The 23,168-nt window shown below is 38.8% G+C and overlaps 1 protein-coding gene across 16 annotated transcripts in view; it reads right to left on the minus strand.

Annotated features, from left to right (window-relative positions):
* The window catches only part of Unc-115a (actin binding LIM protein Uncoordinated 115a), a 68,111-nt gene that overhangs the window by 41,674 nt on the left and 3,269 nt on the right, over window positions 1-23,168 (minus strand). For 3 of the 16 annotated variants that reach the window (XM_025297670.1, XM_025297667.1, XM_011142986.3), the window contains exons 1-2: window positions 12,265-12,447; window positions 9,487-9,817 (exon numbers count right to left, since the gene is read on the minus strand). The exons of 1 other annotated variant lie outside the window; for it this stretch is intronic. In XM_025297670.1, the coding sequence (XP_025153455.1) occupies window positions 9,487-9,583 (97 nt within the window). In that variant the 5' untranslated portion in view covers window positions 9,584-9,817; window positions 12,265-12,447. Of the gene's footprint in view, window positions 1-9,486; window positions 9,818-12,228; window positions 12,459-23,168 lie in introns of those variants that run through there. 12 more of the 16 variants (XM_025297669.1, XM_025297671.1, XM_025297668.1 and 9 more) reach the window with 8 other exon arrangements.

Below are 23,168 nucleotides of genomic sequence, written 5' to 3' on the forward strand. Positions count from 1 at the left end.
CCCATTCTTCCCTTCAATCACACCCAATCTACTCCTATTCTACTTCCTAGTTCATTCGCCTTTCTACCTCTTACTTTCGTCTGAACTTTATAACCCCAGATTAAAATACCACACTTCACATTCACGCATGCATTCACACTCACTCCACCTAACCGAGTCGTTGGTTTTTTATCGTCCATATATTTAATCCTTAAGTAAGCACTGGCAAAATCACATAAATAGGCGCACGGAGCCAGCAGTCAGCCTCTTTTCTTGAAATTTAAGTAAACCAAGACCTATTCATAAATAAAAAACATGCAATTTGATAACTAAACTTTGACTTGACGAAAAAAATAAAAAATAAATTAGGGATATGCAAAAGTTTCCATCGTTTTTAAGGCAATATATTTTTTTTTAATATTATAAATAGCATAGTATCTTAAATGAAAATATTTTCCGGCATTATCTACTAGTTTTTCGCTATCGTTCAGGTAAAAAATGGATACCACGATAAAAGAAGTATTTGTTCTTAGAATGAAGTTATCGGTGAATTATTATATTTCTTCAATATTGCGAAATTGTGTAGCAGAAAGAATGTGCTGCAGGGAACAAAATAAATGAAAATCCGATGGGGTAATGTCTAGAGAATATGACGGGCGTAGTGACTTCCTATTGCAATTCCATTAAAGTTTCCCGCTGTTTTGTGCTGATGAAACAAAAAAGTATACAATGACGAATATATCTTATCGGAAGTCTTATCGACTTCTGTCTTCATATGAATTAAAAATGTTTATGTCAATGAATATAGCTTATTATACATCAGTTTCTATTCTATCAGGTTGACCAATACTGACATAATCTAACAAAAATGCGTCGCAACTTTCATATAAATCATTCAACATATGAACGATGAAAGCTATACATGAACTTTTGCATATCCCTAATAAATATTTTCTGAGTTAACAAAATAATAAACATTTTCCCATATTATTTAAAGTCTGACTCCGCGCGCCTTAAAGGTTAATTTATCTTACGCAGTTGATTACGTAAATTAGCGAGGCGCGGAAATATTACATGGCACTGGCGAGATCATAATGGCGGTCAATGTGGAACCTGAAAACTAAAAAGAATAAGACTAAAGGAAACAAACAATTTTGGCCTTGTATAACGTTTTTCTTTATCGAAACCTGTTATTTCGACTGTTCCGGCTGAGCGAGGTAATCGGCAAACACCGAGAGCCCGATACGTCGCCCTCGAAAGAACATTCCAATTTTATTGCACCTGCGCTGTATAAATAGCTACATATACGTAGCTTAAAGCCCATATCAGACTATGAATTGGGATTGAGATTGGATTGAAATTTGACCAATTGGAAAAAAGAAAATAATTTCAAATATAGTAAACTTAGCTCTGATTGGTTAAATTTCAACCCAATACTCAATCCCAATCCGTACACTGAGAAAAAATTGTATTAAAATTAAACAAATATTTATTCGAATACGACTGTGAATACATTTAAGTTAGGCAATTATTTTCTAAAATTCAAGAAAAAAGTTTATATTCAGAGAACCTCTATATTTCATTTTAAAAATTAGTCGCTTAATTTGAATAAATGTATTCACAGTTGTATTCGAATAAATATTTGTTTAATTTTAATATAATATTTTCTCAATGTAACCTGATACGGGCTTAATGCTGCATTATGCAGCGTAAGATAATGCGGGACGTGGTCTCGTAGGAAGATGGAACGAAGGAACACGTGTGTTCTTCGCGTAGATACCGTCGAGACTCGCGCGAGCACGTAGTCGACATAAAATGAACGAACATATACACGATACGCGGTGTCCACTTTCTGCCGCTCCAAGCAGAAAGGCATTCGAACCGCCGTTCTTTCCGCTAAGATTAGTTTTCCACGCCTGAGGTTCGCGCTGATTTGGTCGGAATCGCCGCGAGAGGAGACTAAAAACAGCCGCGATACGCTAGATCGGTTTCAACCCCTGAACGCGCGAGGAAATATTTCTCCTGTTCCTTCTTTGTAAAAGCACGCTTCTTGCTCTTGGCTACTCCACGACATACCCGAAGTCCGTGAGAACCGTCGAACCGGCGGCGGCTCTCCTCTACGCCTCCTTGCGAGAATTGTTCGCGGATGATTTAAACTTGATTATCATCCGCGTTTAAACTCGTTCTAATCAACGGAGAAGCATCAAACCCGATTACGTCGCGATAACAAACTGACGTAGCATATGGACTCATCGTGGCGAAAAATTGATGACTCGATGGCCGCGATCATCTGTACAAATATTCTACGATGATCAATGAGATAGCAGCGCGATATCCGTGTCTTCTCCCTCGTTTAGAAAGAGCGTGACGACGACTCAATAAAAATCGTCGAAGGACAGCGAGACGGAGGATAGATTATCGCACGCGTTAACGAACGCTGCCGTTGCGATGATAATAGCGTTTTTAGCGGCTGATTTCTTATCATCGCGGCCTATCGTCGCCGCCTATCGTGGCGTTATTGTCGTTTGCTGAACGCACTGAGACCTGACGTGATATTCCGCAAAAGGATACACGAAACGGCGATATATTTACATTAAAAGGTTATATATCAGTCAGTAAGGTCGAAAATATCAGTTTTCTTTAAATATTTTGTTCTGAAAATATATTATTTCAAGAATATTCCGTATAAATTTCAAGTTCATTCGAATAAAATTCGCCGAGATATGCTGCTATACACACGCTCCCCCAAGCACTCGAAGAGCCGTTGAAACATCTGCTCCGCCTTCCACCTCTATTATGATAACCTGAGAACCCCCACTTATTTTACCTTTTTATTTTAAAGTATATGGGCCTGTAATAAACGATACTGTGTAAGTTAAAAAAAATGAATACATGTTATTCACTTTTAAAACTTTAAACGCGTTTTTCTCAAAATGATATTTTTAAAGTCGGTGAGCAAGATATCTTAAAAATTATAGCACCGATCATTTTGAAATTTTACATACTTATTTTAGATATAAATATCTCGTGATTGATCGATGGATTTATTTTTTATTCCGATAAATATTTTCTGTTTTACGATCAAAAAATAGGCAATTTTTTTGATAAAAATCAAAACATTAATTTTAAAGAGCCGCCATTTTGTTATAAATCAATATTTTGCAAAATCGAACGATTAATCACTAGCTATTATCATATATTAATGAAATCTGTTCGATTTTTTTATTTCGGACAATTAGACTTTCAGTTACGTTGCTCATCACACATTACATTTTTTAAAAAGCACCTGCGGAGACTGGCTACTACGCTTATAAATTAAAATTTTGATTCAATAAAATTTTTAGATATTTTTAAAATGTTATTTTTTCAAATGTATATATTTGTAAAAAATAAAAACCTCTCGGTTTAAAAAAATCCTCACAAATTCCACTTTTTTGGTTTCCTGACTGTATATAACCCCTTAAGCATACGGAATACTATATATTTAGCATTTCTGTACAATATTTGCCTCGCGACTAACGTGAGCTCCGATCAAAACGTTTGCGCAAATTTTGAAATTACAGAAAAAATTTTTCTTTGTTCATCGATATTTATGTTCCCTTCAAAACACTTCCGAAATGCAGTTTCCGATATTTAACTCCTTCAACGCGATTTTGCTTTTATATCTTCGATGGTCGCAAAAAGTTACCCTTTTCTTCATCCTTGGGAAGAGAAGAAAGGTGTCACCTTCATTCACCTTCATTCACCTTCATTTACTGAGAGTAACTTTTTTACGACGCACTTTTTGTTCAAAATTCAACAATTTCGGAACAAATCTCGCTGCCACTCGCTTCATGCTCGAAACATTAATGAAAATTGCTTCATACGGACCAAATGAAATACCGACTTCTTCAGCAACTTTGCTAATAGTAATTCGACGGTTATCAAGAATTTTTTTCTTCCGCACCTTTTCATCTCAATGATTGACGTGTTGGGCCTCCCAACTCTATCATTATCTTCAACTCATTTACGGCCCTCTCGAAAGCGTTTGTACCGCTTTTGTGAACCGCTCGTTCACACATACTACACTCAGCAAAAGCTTTCTGTTCCCACCACCTACAGCACCTTATTTCATTTCTCATATAAAACTTGATGCATATTCTTTAATCCTTCATCGAAAAAAAATTACAAAAACATCGAATATATTAGGTTATTAAATATAAAATATCAGATTTCCTTAAGTACTAAATTCGACAGTCGATATCTCTGATATTTCACTTTTACAGTTCTTGATTTTTTTTGTGAAGGTACACACCATCACTCTTTCAAATGCATGTTTTGGTTTGTGATTTTTCGAATTGTCTTTATTACAGCAATTTTTGTGTAACCATGAATAAGTAAAAAATTCATGTTGTTTTCGAATATGAGTTCCATCGTGGAACCAATGCAGCGCGGACAACTCGAAATATCAACGAACTGTTTAGTGCAGATGTGGATAATGAAGGCATAGTACGTCGATAGTTAGAGAAATTTCATTCTGGCGATTTTAATCTTGAAAATGAGCCACTTAGGCAACCTGAGATCAAGGTGGATAATAATGAGCTGAAAAGTGTAGTGGAAACGGATACATCTTAAAGTACGTGTGAATCAGCAGCAAGGTTTAACGTTATTATCCCAACAATATTGTACCATTTGAAATAAATCGGCAAAGTAAAGAAGCTGGATAGACGGGTTTCGCATGAATTAAACGAGCGTCAGAAGAGAAGTCGTCTCGTAACTTGACTTTCTTTACTATTATGATATAAAAAGGCGAGCCATTTTACATCTGTATATTGTTACATGTGATGAAAAATGGATTCTTTTCGACAATCGCAACAATGTTCGACACAATGATTGGGTATAGATGAAGTGCCGAAACACAGTTCGAAATCGAATATTCACCAAAAAAGCTAATGGTGTCTGTTAGTGATCCAACACTGGTATTATCCACTACAGCTTCATGAAACCTGATCAATCGATTACAACGGATGTCTACTGTAACCAATTGGACGAAATGATGAGGGTGCTTGCGATTAAGCAGCCGAGATTGATCAATAGAGACAGGCCAATCCTCTTGCAAGACAACGCTCAACCACATGTCGCACAAACAACGCTGCTCAAACTATAGGAGCTGGACTTGGAAACTCTGTCACCTACCGCACTCGCCAGACCTTGCACCAATTAACTACCACTTCTTTCAAACACTGGACCGCTTCTTGCAAGGAAAAATATCCAATTCTCAACAAGCTGTTGGAAAGGAAAACGCCTTTCGCGATTTCATCATCACCCGCTCTTCAGGCTTCTGCGCTGTTGGCGTAAACAAGCTACCGTGAAGATGGCAGAACTGGTTAATAGTTTAGGCGCATACTTTGATTAATTGTACTATTTCTAATTTGTGATATAATAAATCAAATTTTTGATTCAAAATCAGACATTTCATACTTAATGACCTAACACAAAAACACAACTTCTTTAATCGGCTGTCAAATCGAAAGCGCACGTAGAATACATCGAGACAAAAAATGTTTATTAGTCGGACAAATGTAACGCTGTAATTTTTTCATCGAACTTCGTACACACGTATGACACACGTGAAATCTCTGCGAATGAAAGCAGTCCCCAGAACCAAAGTGGCTCCACGCAGCTTGCCTATACAGTTTCGCGCGCACCGTGGTGTATAATTATTAATTAGTACGTTGCAATAACTTGCAGAAAACGATTGCGCGCGGTGCGACAAGAGACACATTTCCCGACACGTGCCCATTGTATGACAATCGCCCGGTCAACCGCTTAATAATGCATGTGGCCGTAATTACTATCCCACGATAAACGTAGGGGAGTATAAATTACAAAACTCACTCTCTCACTCTCTCACTCTCTCACTCTCTCACTCTCTCACTCTCTCACTCTCTCACTCTCTCTCTCTCTCTCTCTCTCTCTCTCTCTCTCTCTCTCTCTCTCTCTCTCTCTCTCTCTCTCTCTCTCTCTCTCTCTCTCTCTCTCTCTCTCTCTTTCTCTCTCTCTCTCTCTCCTACTGCGTGGTCGCGCAGTGCATACGACTCTCATTATACCCGATGGCGTTAACGAAGCGAGATGGCAATAATTGCATCCTGTGATGCACGGCAAAAATTCATCCGCAAGCCGCCGTATTATCCGCCTGTTGGTTCAGCCGCGGCCGGCTCGTGTTATTTCAACGGGCAAACTAGCAATTTCGCACTTCTAGGTGTTATTAACACGCTCCGTGCCGAATCGATTTGATTTAGTTCCAGAATCAAAATATCAAACGGCCTGGACGGGAATGTCACCCCGTGAAATCTCACCGGGAGCCCACGCAGAATGGAACGTGTTTTCGTTTCGTATATAAATGAAGTAGATTCTTTTTTCTACATGCGCAATCGGCAAAAATTACAACTAAATGCCAAACAAGAGTCAGCGCCGTTGCACGAGTCTCCCAAGTTTAATTAGTGACAGGTACAATCAACTCATACATATAATCAGCGCGAACGTTACAATATTATAAAATTAAAATTCTTAATTCATATTCTAAAATCAACCGAAAACATGTTAAAGTTAAGACTTCAACCTTTAATTTAAAAAAAAAAATTACCGTCTTACAACCATTTGTCACTGAGTAATCATTGTTCAAAGTTGAGCAATTTTCAGCGCAATTTTCAGCGCAAATTTTTTGATGCCATAATTTTTTTTAATAGTGTAGATGCATTTCTGGCTCCAGTTCTACAATAAGTAGGCATAAATGAAATAAGACCATCATAACAAATAAATTTCCAATCAGTTTTGTTATGGATATTTCATAGCTATAAAAATATTCATCATAACCAATTGTATGAAATATAATTAAAAGAAAGAATATATTATTCAATTTCTTGCAATAGATTATAAACTATATTTGATCAAATATAAGTAAATTATCTTCGTTATATGTTACAGCAACACACCTACTTTTTTTAAAAAGCGTTCTAATTATTCTGACCCATGAGCATATAAGCCCATGAGGTTATCTTTTCGTTCATGTCTGAAGGTAGAGCAAAAGCAGACTAAACAAAAGAAGAGGACATTCGAATCAACGTATTCCTCTTCATATAAGGGGAAAATTAGTTGAGATAAGAGGAAATCCTCTTGAAATAAGAGGAAAACAGAATAATATCTAGTAAATTTTAGATGAATAGTTCACTTTAATCTCTTTATTGAAAGAGGAATCCTTTTCCTGTAAGAAGCCTCGCTTAGAATATGAAACTATGGGAAAAATCACTTTACAAATAGAAAGATGGTACATCCCAAAATTACTTTTTTTGGGGAGTACCATCTTCTTTTCTTTCATTTTTTACGATAAACTGTTTACAATTGAAAGTAAATATAATCTCACATTTTTCTAATGTATTAATATTTGCTTTACATGTTTCTCATGATTTTTACGATTGTCCTTATTTTTAAACAAATAAAGTCGAAAGTCGTGATTTAAAAAAATTTAATTCCTCGGAAAATATTTAAAATTAGAGGCTGATAATTTTATCGAATATTCCTCACGTGTCAAAATATAATATACAATTTTTCCAGAATTTTTCACACGCTGGATTTTTTTATAAACAAATTACTTAAACAAAATTTTTAAATTTAATATGAAACTCGATCCGAAGTTAACGATCCGAAGAATTTTTATATCATATATCTGATTTATATTTATTAAGTCTTACACTAGTGTTCTGCTTTGTGGCGGTCATATTGAATCTGCCATTTTGAATTTTCGAAATCTAACATCAGATTTGTAATCAGCAACCCAGAAAACATGGAAACTTAAGATTTCACAGGAATCCGTCAGACAGAAAAAAAATGTGCTATACAAAATTTAAACATCGCGGATGTGACGATAACTTTGCCCTCGAAATTAATAACCATTATCTTAAAAAAAAAATCAAAAATCAAAAGAAACATGAACAAAAGTTAGAGCCAAAAATAAAGAAACCAATTCCGTCCTTTTTCTGGAGATGGCATTGTAACTTTACTAGAAACTCGTGTCCGTGATATCGGCTAACAGAATGATAAATCAGCACTTCGGCCGGAGAGTGACTCAAAGGTAGGCTGGAGGAAACGCTCATTCGCGAATTCGGGAGGTCCGATTTCGCGCGAATAACGCTCAGGCGTGTTTTCTAATTGGCACCGTCGACGAGAGAGGTCAGAGGTGCGCCGGGGTGCCCACGTATCGTGCACATCAGCGTTATGCGCTATTGTTTTACGCCACGGTACGTATTTCCTCCGCGGGTAACATTAAAGAGAGAGAGAGAGGCGAGAGAGAGAGAGAGAGAGAGAGAAAGAAAAATGCCCTCGGGGCGTGCGCGCCGCGTCACGTTCCTCAGATTCGCTGCGTCACGAGCGACGAAAATCGTGACAAAGGCGCCTCTCTAGTCGCGGCTGGAAGCGATGCGCGGCGTAACATGCAAATATTTCACCCGTTTCCCTGAATATCTAAGCGCGCCGGCTTTTCGCGTCGTCGCAGCAATTTAGGTGTCTCGCCCGGTCGACGTCGTCGCAACACGCAACTTTAAACCAGCTGAAGCGGACGGGTTGTGATAAGCGCGCGCCGATCGCGACATCGTAAAGCGCGCTGCAACGGCCGGCTATCGAGACCGATTTGGCGTTATCGCGCTGGCTTTTAATTACGTTCGAGCCTTTCATTCCCGCCGGGATGTGGTCGCGATACGGACGACCGGAAGTTCGGGGCCGGCAGAAATCTCCGCGAGCGAAGACCGTTTCGCCGTTTCGGCAGACTTCGCGCGCGCGCGCGCGCGATCTCTCTCGGTCTTTCTGTCTCGCTCTCTCTCTCTCTCTCTCTCTCTCTCTCTCTCTCTCTCTCTCTCTCTCTCTCTCGTTCGCTCTAGTTTCGAGGGCTGCGGGAAATATTGATACATTAAGTATCTTGATGGTTTACTCAGCCTTATCTGGCGGTGCGCGCTCCCATCGCGCCAATTTTTTCCTTATCGATAATACCTGTTTGAGCAAGCGCTATGCAAACGAACGCGCTGAGGTGATGGGTGGAAGCGATTGCCAAATTGAAAGATAACGACGTTGCAGAAGAGGAGCCACTCCGTGGGGGAATTAACGGAGGAATGTCACGGCCGGGCCATGATTTTCAGAACGCAGCGAATCCCCGAGCACGAGTCGCGCTGAAGAATCGATGAAAGATAAAAGCGACTTCCGCTCGCGACAGTTGCGTGGAAGTTCTCGAAATCACGGTTAACGATTTCATTGGCGAACTCGTTTCCCACCTAGTCGATCATTCCGTTTTCGTCTCAGGTTGGTAGCACTTTCTCGTATTATCGTCAGCACGTCGCGCACGAATCGGCGAGCGACGTAAAGTCGAAAGAAGAGAGATACGCTCGACCACTTGTCGCGCGACGGAAGCCGCAAGCGGAAGCCGGCAGGTTCCGGGGTAACGATTCGACCGTCTTCATGGCGGTCCCATCCGGTTCTCACCTTTCTTCAGCTGTTTCTGCTTGACCTCGTCGGCGCCGTCCTTCTTGACCCCGTTGCTTTCACTCGCTACGAAACTCTCGCTCGTCTTCGACTTCATTACGCCCGCTGCCTGTTGCGTAACTCCAGGGCCACAAGAGACGGCACGCACACTCGCACCTTCCCTTTCCTTTTATCCTCGCGCCGCGACGTCGGCGAGCCGATAAGATAGCGAGTTCACTCGAGCCGTGAACAAGACGATCCTCTTGCGCGATTCGCGCCGGTCAAAATCCGATCCGAAGTGGCGTACGCGGTCCGAGTGTCGTCCGTCGGATGAATTCCCGACCTGTCCGATCTGTCGTGAAAATATGCGACGTTGAAAGTGGGATCAGCGCCAACGAGACCGTCGCGAACCGAGACTTCGAGGGTGTCGCGCTTCCGAAACCGCGGAGAACGTCGCTGATTTATTTTTTCGTTTCTACCAATTGTAGCTGTTGGTTTTTTTTGGAACGCCGACTGCTTGTTCCATCGGGTTTGACCAATCGCACTTGTCGATTCTGATTAACGACAGGTGCGATTGGCCAATTCCGTTGGAATGACCGGCTCTTTGACCCTTTAACGCCTACTGGTAACTATAGTTACCAGAAACGCATTCAAGAATCCATAACTTGGTCAAAAAAGGAGATATTTTCGTTTTCTTTGCACCACTGTAAAGGTGAATTTTTCTTCTAAAAAATGGTACGAAAACCTGGTGACCTATAGTTGTTTATGCGGCGAAAAATGAAGGGACGATTAACTATCTAAATGGTGATCTATAAGAGATATTCTTCTGAAATAGTAAGCTTGACGCTCTGAATGATAAACTTCACTCACAAATATAGTAAAGTCTCAGCTCAAAAATGTCAAGCTGACTATTATAGTTATGTCATATAAATTATCCTTCATTTTTCTCTGTATAGGTTGCTCATTTTGTATATGCTTTTAGAATCCAAGTCATATTTACCGATAAATAAAAAACGAACGATAAAAAAACCAAACTAACGAAACCAACAAACGAAAAGCGGGAACTTCATATACTCATTTGTTATATTCCATTCCAGGCAAATAAAGATCAAGTTCTGAATATGAGTTCTATGTTTCGAGGAATTTTTCCAACCAGGTATGATATAAAATTATTAAAACTAAAAAAAAAAAATTTATCCGATCAGGCGTATTTTTCGCTTCTGCTTGGAAAGGTAGTTTTTCGTAGATATAAAATTCTGATATTTTTTTTGGTTATCACTACTTATAGTCTCAGTTCAAAAAAACTCAAATTTTATTCTTAAAACACTTATAAAAAAGTCGGGCGTTAAAGGGTTGAGTTAACTAAAGTTGGTAGAAACGCATTAGAGTGAATTTCACCAAGTGTTTCTTCGGTTAAAGGCGCAGAGCAGCCAACTGAAATCTCAATTGAGGTTGAGCGTGAAATATCCATGTCTGCTAGAATTTAAGTTGGCACCCTGTTACTTGTAACCGTCGGTTAGCTTAACCAGAGTTGGGGGTTGTTGCAACTTCTTGATAAGTTAACTGATAGTTAAATCATGTTTATCTTTGTTTTTCCTTCAATTTAGACAAAGACAGACATATGATTTAACTATCAGTTAACTTACCAAGGAGTTGGAACAACCTGCCCTTGGTGAAACTCACCCTTGAGGATTAATCGCGGTGACACGTAAGCAAACGCGACCGTCGAAACCCGGAGGAACTTCTCAGTTCTGTTTCGCTCTCGCGACACCCCGTATACAGGGTGTCTAAAAAAAAAAAAAAAAAAAAACACTTTTAGGTAGAGAATAGTTACGAAGTGGAGGAAAAAAGTTGTAATAAATATGAACCGAAAAATTAATAGATACTGTTACATAGATTAATAGATACAACATATATACTGTTGGAGGCGCACGAACAATTATTTATTTTAATGAAAGCAAATGACCTACTCGCTTCTACGGAAAATTTTCGACATGTCCTCTTCTTATTTCTACACGCGTTCCGTATCGTAGAATTGCAAATTCTAAAAAATTCCCGGCTTTATTCTACATATTTAACAAGCATTTCGTATTCTCTGATGTAATTCGTCTGTCATTTATCGGTGAAGGTTATACCGTGTTTTTAAGAAATCCCCGCAAAAAAAAGTCCAGGGGATTTAAATCAAGTCAGCAAGGAGCCCATAAGATCAGTACACCCTGCTGTCCAATCCATCCTTCACCGAAGGACCTGTTTAAATGTTAGATGAATTACATCAGAAAATACAAAATGCCTATCAAATAATTGGCACAAAGCTGAGAATTTTTGAAAAAGTTCGCAATTCTATGGTGGTAAAGCGTGTGTGGAAATAGGACACGTAGAAAATCTGTAAACTTTGTAAGCGCTAAAAACGAGCAGGTCACTTTTGGAATAAATAATTGTTTATAACTGTTTATTAGGATCCACGTTTATTCGGACTTTTCTCCCCGATTTTGTGTGAGACCGTCTTAAAGTTCTAAATTCCCCCCTTTTTTTTTAACACCCTGTATATGCACTGCCGCGAATCGAGCACCGTGTCTGACAACATCCACTGCGAATTAGCGAGATATCTACTTCGCCGAAGGCGATTATGTTGTTTGCCGAGCAAGAGCGCGTATATGTGCGCGGAGAGTGCCGATAATGGCGCGGCTAATTTCTACATGCCGTTCCTCTCTGAATGTCGTGCCTCGTGTACACGCGGAATCTCACGTGATACGACATTTTTACCCGATCAATCGACCCCGTTCGCCGATGCGAGCTGACCTGAGCTGCCGTCACTAGGCGGTCGTCACACTCCGGCTGGTGCGGGGAAACCGACGCGAGAACGTCGCGACGCTACACGCACGATACGGCCACGGCGACTGTCGATCGTCGACTACCAAGCGAGCACTGCCAGCGGAGATTCGTGCGTCGAGTTCCGATTGTCAACCGGTACAGTCGGCGCAGATAATGTCCGCTTTTTCACGGTCGACTCCACCCTGAGTCCTCTAACCAGCGCGACTCCGCGCGCACGCTTCTTTACTTCGGTTTTCCTTCAAACTCGCTGTCCTCCTTTTCTTTGCTAACGCTTCACTCTCTTATCTAACGTTTTCTCAACGGTCGCTCGCAAATGAGATTTGTAACCTCCGTCAGACGCGGAGGTTGAGTGGGAAATAACTTCCTTAGGCAGAAGGATCGTCCACACATGTGGAGTCAGGCTTGGGAAAGTTGCTTTGTAAAAGGATTCTAATTAGTTTTTTGTTTACTGAAAAAAGTAACTAGTTACAGTGGCGCATTGCTGATTTTGAAAAATAACTCGTTGCAGTTGCTCAGAGAGTAACGGGTCGTCACTTTTCAGTTGCTTTCTTGCAGTGATTATGCACTGCTACGTTAAATACATAAGAATCCTACATTTCACGTTTTATTAACTTATTATATATTGCTTATTATATATTACTTATATATATTATATAATTAATTATGTGCTACATTATCTGATATTCAATCCTCCCCCCTCCCTCTCTCTCGAGAGAGATAAAAGAATTAAATCATACGTGTTCGTCCTAAATACAAATAAATTACAAATGTATACAGGGTGTCCCATTTTAAAAGAACCAGGTAAAAATCTCGAAAAATATGAAAGATATCATGAAACGTTTTAAACAAAAGTTGTATGGTTTCAACGGGGACATAAAACAAAACTATATCATTTTATTTACAGATGGCGCCACTTCGAGATATTCACTCATCATTATTTTTCTTCGATAGAAACCCCAATTTTTTATTATGTCATCTTTTTCTACCAATTAATATGAACGTAAATATTTTTTTATTTGCCTAATATTTTTTGAGATTTTTAAGGAAAACTTGATAACTTTTCAATATTTAACTTACGATATCTCGCTAACTATTTGTCGGAAGAAAAAGTGGTACTAGATTCTTTTTATTCTATTTGGTCTCAAGAATATATTGTCACAATAGCGTCCTGACTTTTGTTAATTTGATGATTTTGAAATTCCCAAAGTTAAAAGTTAGGGCACTGTTTGGACAACATATTCTTGAGACCAAACAGAGTAAAAAAGTCTAGTACTGTTTTTTCTTTCGACAAATAGTTAGCGAGATATCGTAAGTTAAATGTTGAAAAAGTTACCAAGTTTTCCTTAAATATCTCGAAAGATATTAGGTGAATAAAAAAGTGTTTCAGACAAAAGTTGTTCAAATTAATTGGTAGAAAAGGATGCTATAATAATGATATAATAAAATATGGGATTTCCACTTAAGGAAAGTAATGATCAGTGAATATCTCGAAAATTGCGCCATCTATAAACAGAATGATGTAGTTTTTTTATGTCCCTTTTAAAACGATGCAACTTTTATCTGAAACGTTTCTTAATATCTTTCATATTTTTCGGAATTTTTGTCTGGCTCATTTAAAATGGGATATCCTGTATAATGTAACTTTACTGTTAATTAATTAATGCCTTACGGAAAATGTGTGCAATGACTTTATAACAAAGACAGAGTCGTTTTCAGCGCGTACGCGTGCTCCTCAAACGCAGCTATAAACTAACTATTAAAATAACTCTTAGTTATTAGTTACCAAAAATTATAGCTGAGTTAGGTTACAGTTACAGATAGAAAGAAAAGAAGGGAGTTAGATTACAGTTATCGAGAAGAAAAAAGGAAAGTATAACTGTACCTTCGTTAAAGTTGCAAGTAACAAGTTACTTCCCAACTTTACGTATAAAAGAACAGATGTGTCGCCGAAAGGTCACAACTGGATGTACCGAGCGATCATTTTTTGTCATTTAAAATTCTTATGTTGAAATTCTATTTTTCACCGGAAACACAGCATTTCTTTAATCTTCCGACTATTCATTATTTGAAAATGACTATTTTCAGGGAGTAAAAGACATCAGTCTTAAACATTTAATATATCGATATTAAAGAAACCGCGGTTTCTTTTTTGTAGTAATCAACGAAATAAAATATAAAAAATTACATGTACAAGTTTTTAAGATAGGGAAGCTTAAGGTTTTTGTAAAAAAAAAAACAAAATGCTACCATTTTTTGAACTTTTAACTAACCCTCTTTTTCCTTATTGCACTTCGACAATTGTCACACATATGAGAACGCGTGAAACAAGACGCGTAAAAGTCGAGATTTGCTCCGACGAGATCGTCTTACTTCGGAAAAGGAATTTTTCCTCTCGCACACGACAACATAGAGATCTCGCTTTCAACATGGCCGCGCGCGTATCTTCAAAAAGAAAAAAAGAAAAAGCATAAAATAATACCAACGGCGCTTATCTGATTACGCAATTGGAGCTGAAACTCGTATTTGAGGACGATTTATAAGCGGAATCGTTGCATAAGGCTTCAATCCGGTTAACCGCGGAGGTGTCTGGCGACTGTCACAATTTTGTCTGCGCGCGGCGCCCCAATTCCGCCGAGACGGTTCAAGCTGGAGAGTCTCGAGCGTAATATAGAATGATCGTTAACGTCGATAGTGTATCGCATTGCCGTATTGCTTTTCGATTTGGCGAAAGATCGCTGTTCGATGAACCTTGCGACTTGGGTATTGGACACCTCGGGGTGCTCGGGACGAGCAACTCGTACGGACGCGGGCTTCTACTGCAGGAGTTAGAGTTACGAGTGCATTGCCGTCGCGTTAAATTCTTACGTCCCGTGAAAGGACAAGGAAGCCGCTATTTATATGTAATTTCATCTCGTTAGTCAATGAGCATTATTGCGTTGCGCAACTTCGGAGTCGCATTACGTCTCTCTCCCGGAGCTGAGACGAAAGACCCTCCGCGGCATGTCGATGCACGATGTGCATCGTATGCACCAATAAACGCGTGAAATATTGATCCAGATGTATGCAGGAAACGAGCGCGTTCTCAACTAGATAATCTAATTTCTTTTCCACCATACAATATCGTAAGAAATTGTAAGAGAATACAATTGAAAATAATTGCAGCCCAACGACACTTGCGTGATTGTTTCTACTTCTTGGATGCTTGAAAAAAGGGTTCAGGACTCTAAGATAGTACCCACGAAATAGAAGGAAAAAACCCTGATAGGCATAGGTCGAAAAATTAATATTGTCGGAGTTATAAGAACAATTATTTTTAATTAAAGCAAGTGACTTACTCGCTTCTGATGCGCAGCCGTAAATGAAACGCATTGCCGCCATTTTTTGATTAGAGCAATACGATATCATTTTTATCGTATTATGAAAACTTTGTCATAGTTCTATGTGTGTATAAATTGGAAGGAAATAGGTGTTTGATTACATCCTAAGGAAGAAAGGACTTTTTTAGGGATTCTTTAAAGCACTCTACACCGACAAATGACATAGACATTAGAAAATACAAATGCATCAGAAACGAGTGTGTCACTGTTTTAATTAAAATAAATAATTATTCATAACTCCGAAAATATTAATTTTTCGATATTTATTGGGACTTTTTTCCTCCATTTTGCAAGAACTATCTGCTCTTAAATTCCTTTCTTCTTAACACCCTATATATCGTTGACTACATCGTATACATATATCGGGTGTGTGTGTGTGTGTGTGTGTGCACGCGTGCGCGTGTGTGTGCTTAAGAGAATAATTTCTTAACTAAGTAACTTCGTCCAAAATATCAATCACAGAATTTTCCAGAAAACTTTTTTTGAGGAAATTGTTTTTCGAAGCTGAGATATCCCGACGAAAAATTTTCAAATAAATTTTCCTCATACATTTTACGAATTCGGGACGATTCTAGCTTCTCGCAATTCTCGAAAGCAGGAAACGAGCGCGTTCTCAACTATGTATGATCTCTTTCCTTCGAGAATGCAACTGAGAACAATTGCAGCCCAACGCACCTGTGTTATTGTTTCTATATCGTTGACTACATCGTATACATATATCGGGTGTGTTTAAGAGTACAATTTCTGGTAATTTCGTGCAAAATACGTGCAATCATAGAATTTCTCGAAGGACTTTTTCTGAGAAAATTGTCAGAAATTGTCTTTCGAAGCTGAGATACCCCGGCAAATATTTTTCAAAGAAATTTTCTTTATCCGTTTTACAAATTCGAGATAATTCTAGCTTCTCACAAATCCCGAAAGCAGGAAACGAGCGCGTTCTCAATTATGTAGAATCCCTTTCCTTCCAGAATGCAATTGAGAACAATTGCACTCCAAAGCACTTGCATTATTGTTTCTATATCGTTGACATTGTGTACATATATCGGGTGCGTTCAAGAGAACAATTTCTAGTAATTTCGTGCAAAATACCACTCATAGAATTTCACAAAGAACGTTTTCTGAAAAAATGGTCTTTTGAAACTAGGATATCCTGACGAAAATTTCTTATTAGGTCAATCGGAAAATTCCGTCCGTTTTTTTGCAAAACGTATGGCTTTATTTAAGGAACAAAATGAAAAAGTACATCAATCAAAGTATTGTCCACCATTAGCGATGACTTTCTTCATCTTTCGATCAGCAAGCGAATTTCGCGGCGAAGGAATGACTCATCTTTGGAGGCTATCCAGTCAGAGACCCATTTTTCGACGTCTTCATAAGAATTGAAGTATTCGTCAGCAAGTGCGTGTGCCACGACCGAAACAAGTGGTAGTCGGAAGGGGCACGATAAACATCTGATAAATAAGCCGCATGGGGTAACATTTTCCAGCGAAGTGCTTTTAACATTTTCTCGACAGATTTTGTGACGTGAGGCCGAGCGTTGTCATGAAGCAAAATCACTTTATGCTGTTTCGTTTCATATTCTAATCGTTTTTCGTGCTCGGCTCAAACGGATCATTTGTTCTCTGTAGAGATCCCCTGTGACTGTTTGGCCACTCTTCAACAGCTCATGATACAGCACACTCTTCTGATCCCACCAAATACAGAGCATTGCCTTCTTTCCGTGGATATTTCGCTTTGGCGTCGATGTTGAGGATTGGCCGGGATCACAAATAGTTTTTCGACGTTTGAAGTTGTCAAAATAAATCCATTTTTCATCCCCAGTGATGACACGATGTAAAAACCCCTTTTTTTGTTGCCTAGCAAGCAGAATTTCGCAGGTGGTTTTTTCGCCTTTCAATGTCTCTTGGCTTCAGTTCATATGGGACCCATTTTCTTTCCTTGTAAACTTTTCCTAAGGCTTTCAAACGATCGGAAATGACAGATTGAGCACAATTTAATGCTTCTACAAGTTACTTTTGCGTTTGACATGGGTCTTCGTCTGCACCAATGCCTGCAATTCTTCGTCTTCGAATACTTTTGGCCGTCCAGAACGCTCTTTGTCCTCTACATCAAAATCACCACTTTTTAAGCGTCAAAACCATTCTCTGCATGTTTTATCGGAAAGAGCATTATCACCATAAACTTCTACAAGCATTCGATAAACTTCAACTGTAGTTTTCTTCCAATTGAAGCAAAAGATTAATACTTCGCGCAAATGACGCTTATTTGACTCAAATTTCGACATTTTCGATGCAGTAAAAAATAATGTTATTGATGCAAACGTATACCTTTATGTACTGAATGTTAGTGACAGATGTCAAAACAAACCATTAAGCTTCGTTTAGACATTAGAAATTAACGACAATTCTAGCTATAGCTACTTGCCGCTAGATGGACGGAACTTTCCGATTTACCTAATAAATTTTTCTTGTACGTTTAATGATCTAGTCGCAAAAGGAGCGTTCAAGGAAGTTAGGAGAAAGCGTTCGAGAAATGTTTCTAGTCCAAATGAGTGCTCTCCCATGTTGTTCCCTTATCGATCATTTATGTATTAAATCCCTCAATAGCTTGCGAACAACTTTCATTTAGTCCAGACTATCATCACGGAGGACACTTTGAATGCTCTCTGGATATTCACTTGCTGTTTTGTACATTTTATAACCTTTAAGCTTAAGGAGCTATGAACGTTTTTACCGGCCATTCGTAAAGAACTTCGCTCGGCGCTTCCAGCATGCTTTTTCACGCAATTTACCAGGAACTTGGAACACATGCTTGCTGAATTTTCAGTCGAAAACTTGATCTTCGACTGTAGAGTTCAGCTCTTTTCAGGCTCGTCGCAATTTTCGAAAGCAGCAAACGAGTGCGCTATCAATCAGATAATCTAACCTCTCTCCTCTCGAGAATATGATTGACAATAACAACAAGCAGGCCAAGGATTCTGCTTTATTATTTCTGTATTGTTGGCTGCATTGCATACATATACCAGGTGGTTAATAATACACTTTCTAAAGAATTCCAATCCGCGGGGGGAATTCTTGTAGAGAGAACTGCCTTTCGAAGAAAGGATATACCTTCCTACTTCGCGCGCCTCACAAAACGTTCGAAACGCTTCGAGCTTCTCGCAATTTCCGAAAGCACGAGCATTTCCGCATTCGACTTTCCGCCAATTACGGGGGTATCTTCAGCGGGGCTCGTGGGACTCCCCCTCGAGAAATGCAGCGGGTCTGTTGGGTGCACGACGAGGAGGAGGGGCGGGGGGAGAGGGGAAGAAAAACAGGGAGGGCGGATGGGCGACAGATATCGATCAGCGGTGCTTGCAGTTTCGGCGGAGCGCACACTTGGCGACGCGTTAATGGCATTTCGTGGGTGGGACCCTGGTGCCATAAATGTGTCAATGTACGAGAGAAAGAAGAAAAAGGAGAGGACGGGGATCAATACCGCGCGTCGATTGTCGCCGCGGGTCTACGCGGCCGTCGTTAACCGATCTATTATGTAAACGTCTCCTCGTGCGTGAAATGGCCGCGCTATGCCGCCGTCACGTGTAAAGTCTCGTCGCGTACACATACAGTGCACTTTGTAAGATCGACGGCCACGTAATGCCGTGCGGATTGAGGTTGCGACACCGTCGTGCTGCGACCGGCAAGCGCATGCCGAAGAGGCCGCCGAAATCGATGAGTGGAGTGCGGCTGATTTGCAAAGCGCCGTCTGAATTTCCCGGAAGAAGATTCCTCTCGAAAAGCGGAATGAGCAAAAAAAATTAGCGATATTAGTTAAATGTCGGTAGCTAGCTTCGAACTTGGCTGAAAGACGCTAACTGTTTTAGCGTCATTGCTAAAAATTAGTTATCAGAGGTAAAATGTATTCGTTACAAAGTACAACTTTATTATTTGAAATCGAAAGCGCACCTTGGTATAAGCAATTAAGGAAGTTGCAGCTATTGGTAAATATAATGAATCCCGAGATTCGGACTGCAATTGTTTCTGGGACATTGCTATATGTGTGGTTTCGACGCGCATAGCTTTCACAGTTAGTCTTTTGTTGGTCTCCGAGGTCGGTGAATGTGGGTTTTGCAACGACATATATACCTAGACCAAGCATTCACTCTAAAAAGTGAAGCCGAAAATTGGCAGTTTATGACTAAGAGAGAAAGTTGTTTTGAGTCTACTTCTTCCTTATTCTATAGTTTACATCGACTGTCAAGAGTCGTCATATTTGTATTACAGTTATCAAATTAAGAATATATTTATTGACAAATATATATGAGAAAAATATAAAATATATGAAAGAAATATAAAAAACATGTAAAATAAATATAAAAATAGAGATGAAACGTTTTATTAATCGTAGCTTGCTATATTTATTTTCGAGTTCTTAATTCGCCACACTCAATGACATATATGTATATATGTATGTCGTTGGCCACATTCCAGTTTATGAGACCGCTTGATTGTTTTAATTTCTTATTCGTAAATTAAAATGTTTAAACTGATGAAGTAGGAATTAAAAAAATATGGAGTCTAAATAAGATGTTAATAATAAGGGCAGGTTAGGCTCAGGAAAATAACTTGGACGTAAGCTGAAATAAAAATACAGGCGAGAGATATTAAAACTAAAAAACCGAGACACTCAGGCACCGGACTTATGCCTCAGATGTAACAGAACACCATATTTCATATTCTGTATTATTTTTTCTTGTATGTGTGTACGCGCACACTATTTACAGCAAAATTGTTAAGGTTAATTGCTCTTTCTGTCATATAAGCTACGAGTGAGAAAGCAGTAGACGCAAATCAAAGTTCTCTCTCACTCATAAACTGCCAAATTTCGGCTTCACTCGCTGCTATAGTGAAAATATACGAATGCTTGGTCTAAATATATATGTCGTTGGGTTTTTGTCACTATGAAACTACGCGTTATTTTTATCGTTTTATATATATTATTATATATTATTATATATATTATTATATATATTTTAAATATATATTAAATATATATTAAATATATATTATTATATATATTTATATATATTAGTATATGTGTGTTACACCCAATGTACAGGATGTTTGGCAACTAATAACCCTATAAAAAAGTTAAAACGGATTAAAATAAAAGAAAAAGTCATATAATATGTTAAAAATCGCGATAGTTATTAAGTTATCATTGATTGAAAATGGCCATATTTAAAAGAAATATCAATCACTAGTAACTTAATAACTATTGCGAGTTTTGAAAAATATATGACTTTTTTCTTTATTTTAACCTGCTCTTTTTTTATAAGGCTATAAGTTACCATACATTTTGTATAGCATTGCTTCCACGACAAAATTGATGGTTAAAGCAGCTAAAACCACTTAGCATGAATAACGAAGAATGTATAATTTTTAAGATTCTTAGCCTTACTGCAAATATTATTACATTCTATTGCGAAGAATATGGTAGCATAGTGGATTCAGCTACATGCCATTTGTTTGTAGCAGCTAATATTTTTTATTGCAACGAATAAGTTTGAAAAGCTAATAAATTTAGATTTGATAGCAACGACGTTAGCTGTCCCTATTTCAAAGACACATCTTAGCTACCGCAGCCATATTTTAGCTCCTTCGGCTAATCTTTTTTCTGCGTGAGACCGCCGAGGAATTTTTCACGCGTGTTTGAGAGCGCAAATAAATTGTCTATGACCGTCGAGGAAAAGAAACGAACGAACGGGCTGATATTTTCTCGCGCGCGCGCGCACGAATGCGCGCTCGTGAAGAAAATAAACTAATTAAGGCGCGGAAAGTTCATTCCCTCGTGAATCTTCTGCGGAAACTTGTAACAAGGTATCCCCAAGCAGCGACTTCGGAGTTTAACGACATTCGTGGAGTGGCCGAGTTATCTCGAGTAAAGGGACTTCCCGCGAAAGTGAATGACAAGGCCTCGGCGCTCCACAATTTACGTAACTCCCCCTGATTTTCCAAACAACCCGTCCGTTTGTTCTGGAGACGCAGCGCGGAGACTTCTCGCGGAAAATACGGGACAATAGGGACGACTCTCTCGTCGCCGCTCACACAGCGCCTCGAAACGCCGTCGCCACACGCGCGGTGCATCGAACGCGCGAGTGGGTGGGAGATGCAATTGCAACGAGCGAATTACGAGCCCACTGGCGTCGTCGGAGTCGTCGACGCCGTCGCGGCACGTAGATAACCAGTCCCGTCGTAATTGCGATCGCAAATAATTCACATGCTCGAGCAGAGAAGGGCGGATACGCGACCGCCGGGCCATTCAGTGGCGAGCAGCGTGTATCGATACGCGACATCGATGTTAAAAGTTGTAAAATGTAAACAAATACATGAGAAGTGCGCTAAACGCCATGTGACATTTTTCTTTCAGATTTTTACGATGTACTGTTTACAGTTTCATGAAAATAAGTAGGGGAGAAACGTGATGTTATAGCCCTCCATTCACATTTTGTACAATAACTTTGTTAATAAACAATATTTTAAAGGGAGAACTGAGTGATGGCCGTCATATAAATGTAGATTCAGTCATTCTGAACAGAAAAGTCCTTTACCATTTTGCAAATAAGTACGCAAATTTTCAAGTATCAATTAGAAGAACCTTTAGATATTTCCAATCATTAATAACTTGATAACTATTGCGATTTTTGCAAAATGGTGAAGTACATGATTTTTCTTCTCAGTTTGATCTGATTAATCTTCACAATTTTTCGTTGCCGAAAGATTCCGGACATCCTGTACATATAGGAGAAGATTATTATGGTCCACCATTCATATTTTGTATAAGAACTTTGTCAATAATCAATAATATTTTGAAGTGAGAACTGAGTGATTACATTTGTCACAGTGTTATTTAATCAATTATAGACTCAAATTTATATATTATTTATTACTTAGGATGTTATTTATAAAATTGTGACAATGGGAAAAAATGTGATAATGGGTCGGCGAGAAAATACGATAGTCATGTGGTTTTCCATTAAAACTGGTACGAAAAATTGATTTTGTTGGATATAATACAAAGTGTTTAGTTACGAAATTATACATTTATTCAAATAAAACTCTTAGAAGAAAAATAATAATGAATATAACTGTGAATTTTTAATCTGGATGGATTAACTTATTTGTTGGGGCATACAATCTGCCAGAAAGACAGCAACGTAATGCAAACATGAGGGCAACAATGGACTACAGATTAGAATCGCCCTGTCAAATAATTACTCTGGTATCAAAATCTCGAAAAAGAGGTAGTATTTATCAGTACTCTTATGGGGCGATATTAGCAAAATGTCATGCTATTTCATTTAACTTTGCATAACTTAAAAGACGTACAACCGAATAAAATGTCAAGTGACAAATAAAATACTCAATTGTACATATATTCGTGTGATAATATGTTCAAGTTTGAAAATAATGAGGAAACATGTCTGATTGAATGCTAAAATGTACCGTGAAAAAC

The sequence above is a fragment of the Harpegnathos saltator genome, unplaced genomic scaffold (genome assembly GCF_003227715.2).
Source record: "Harpegnathos saltator strain DR-91 unplaced genomic scaffold, Hsal_v8.6 scaffold182, whole genome shotgun sequence".
NCBI lineage: Eukaryota > Metazoa > Arthropoda > Insecta > Hymenoptera > Formicidae > Harpegnathos > Harpegnathos saltator.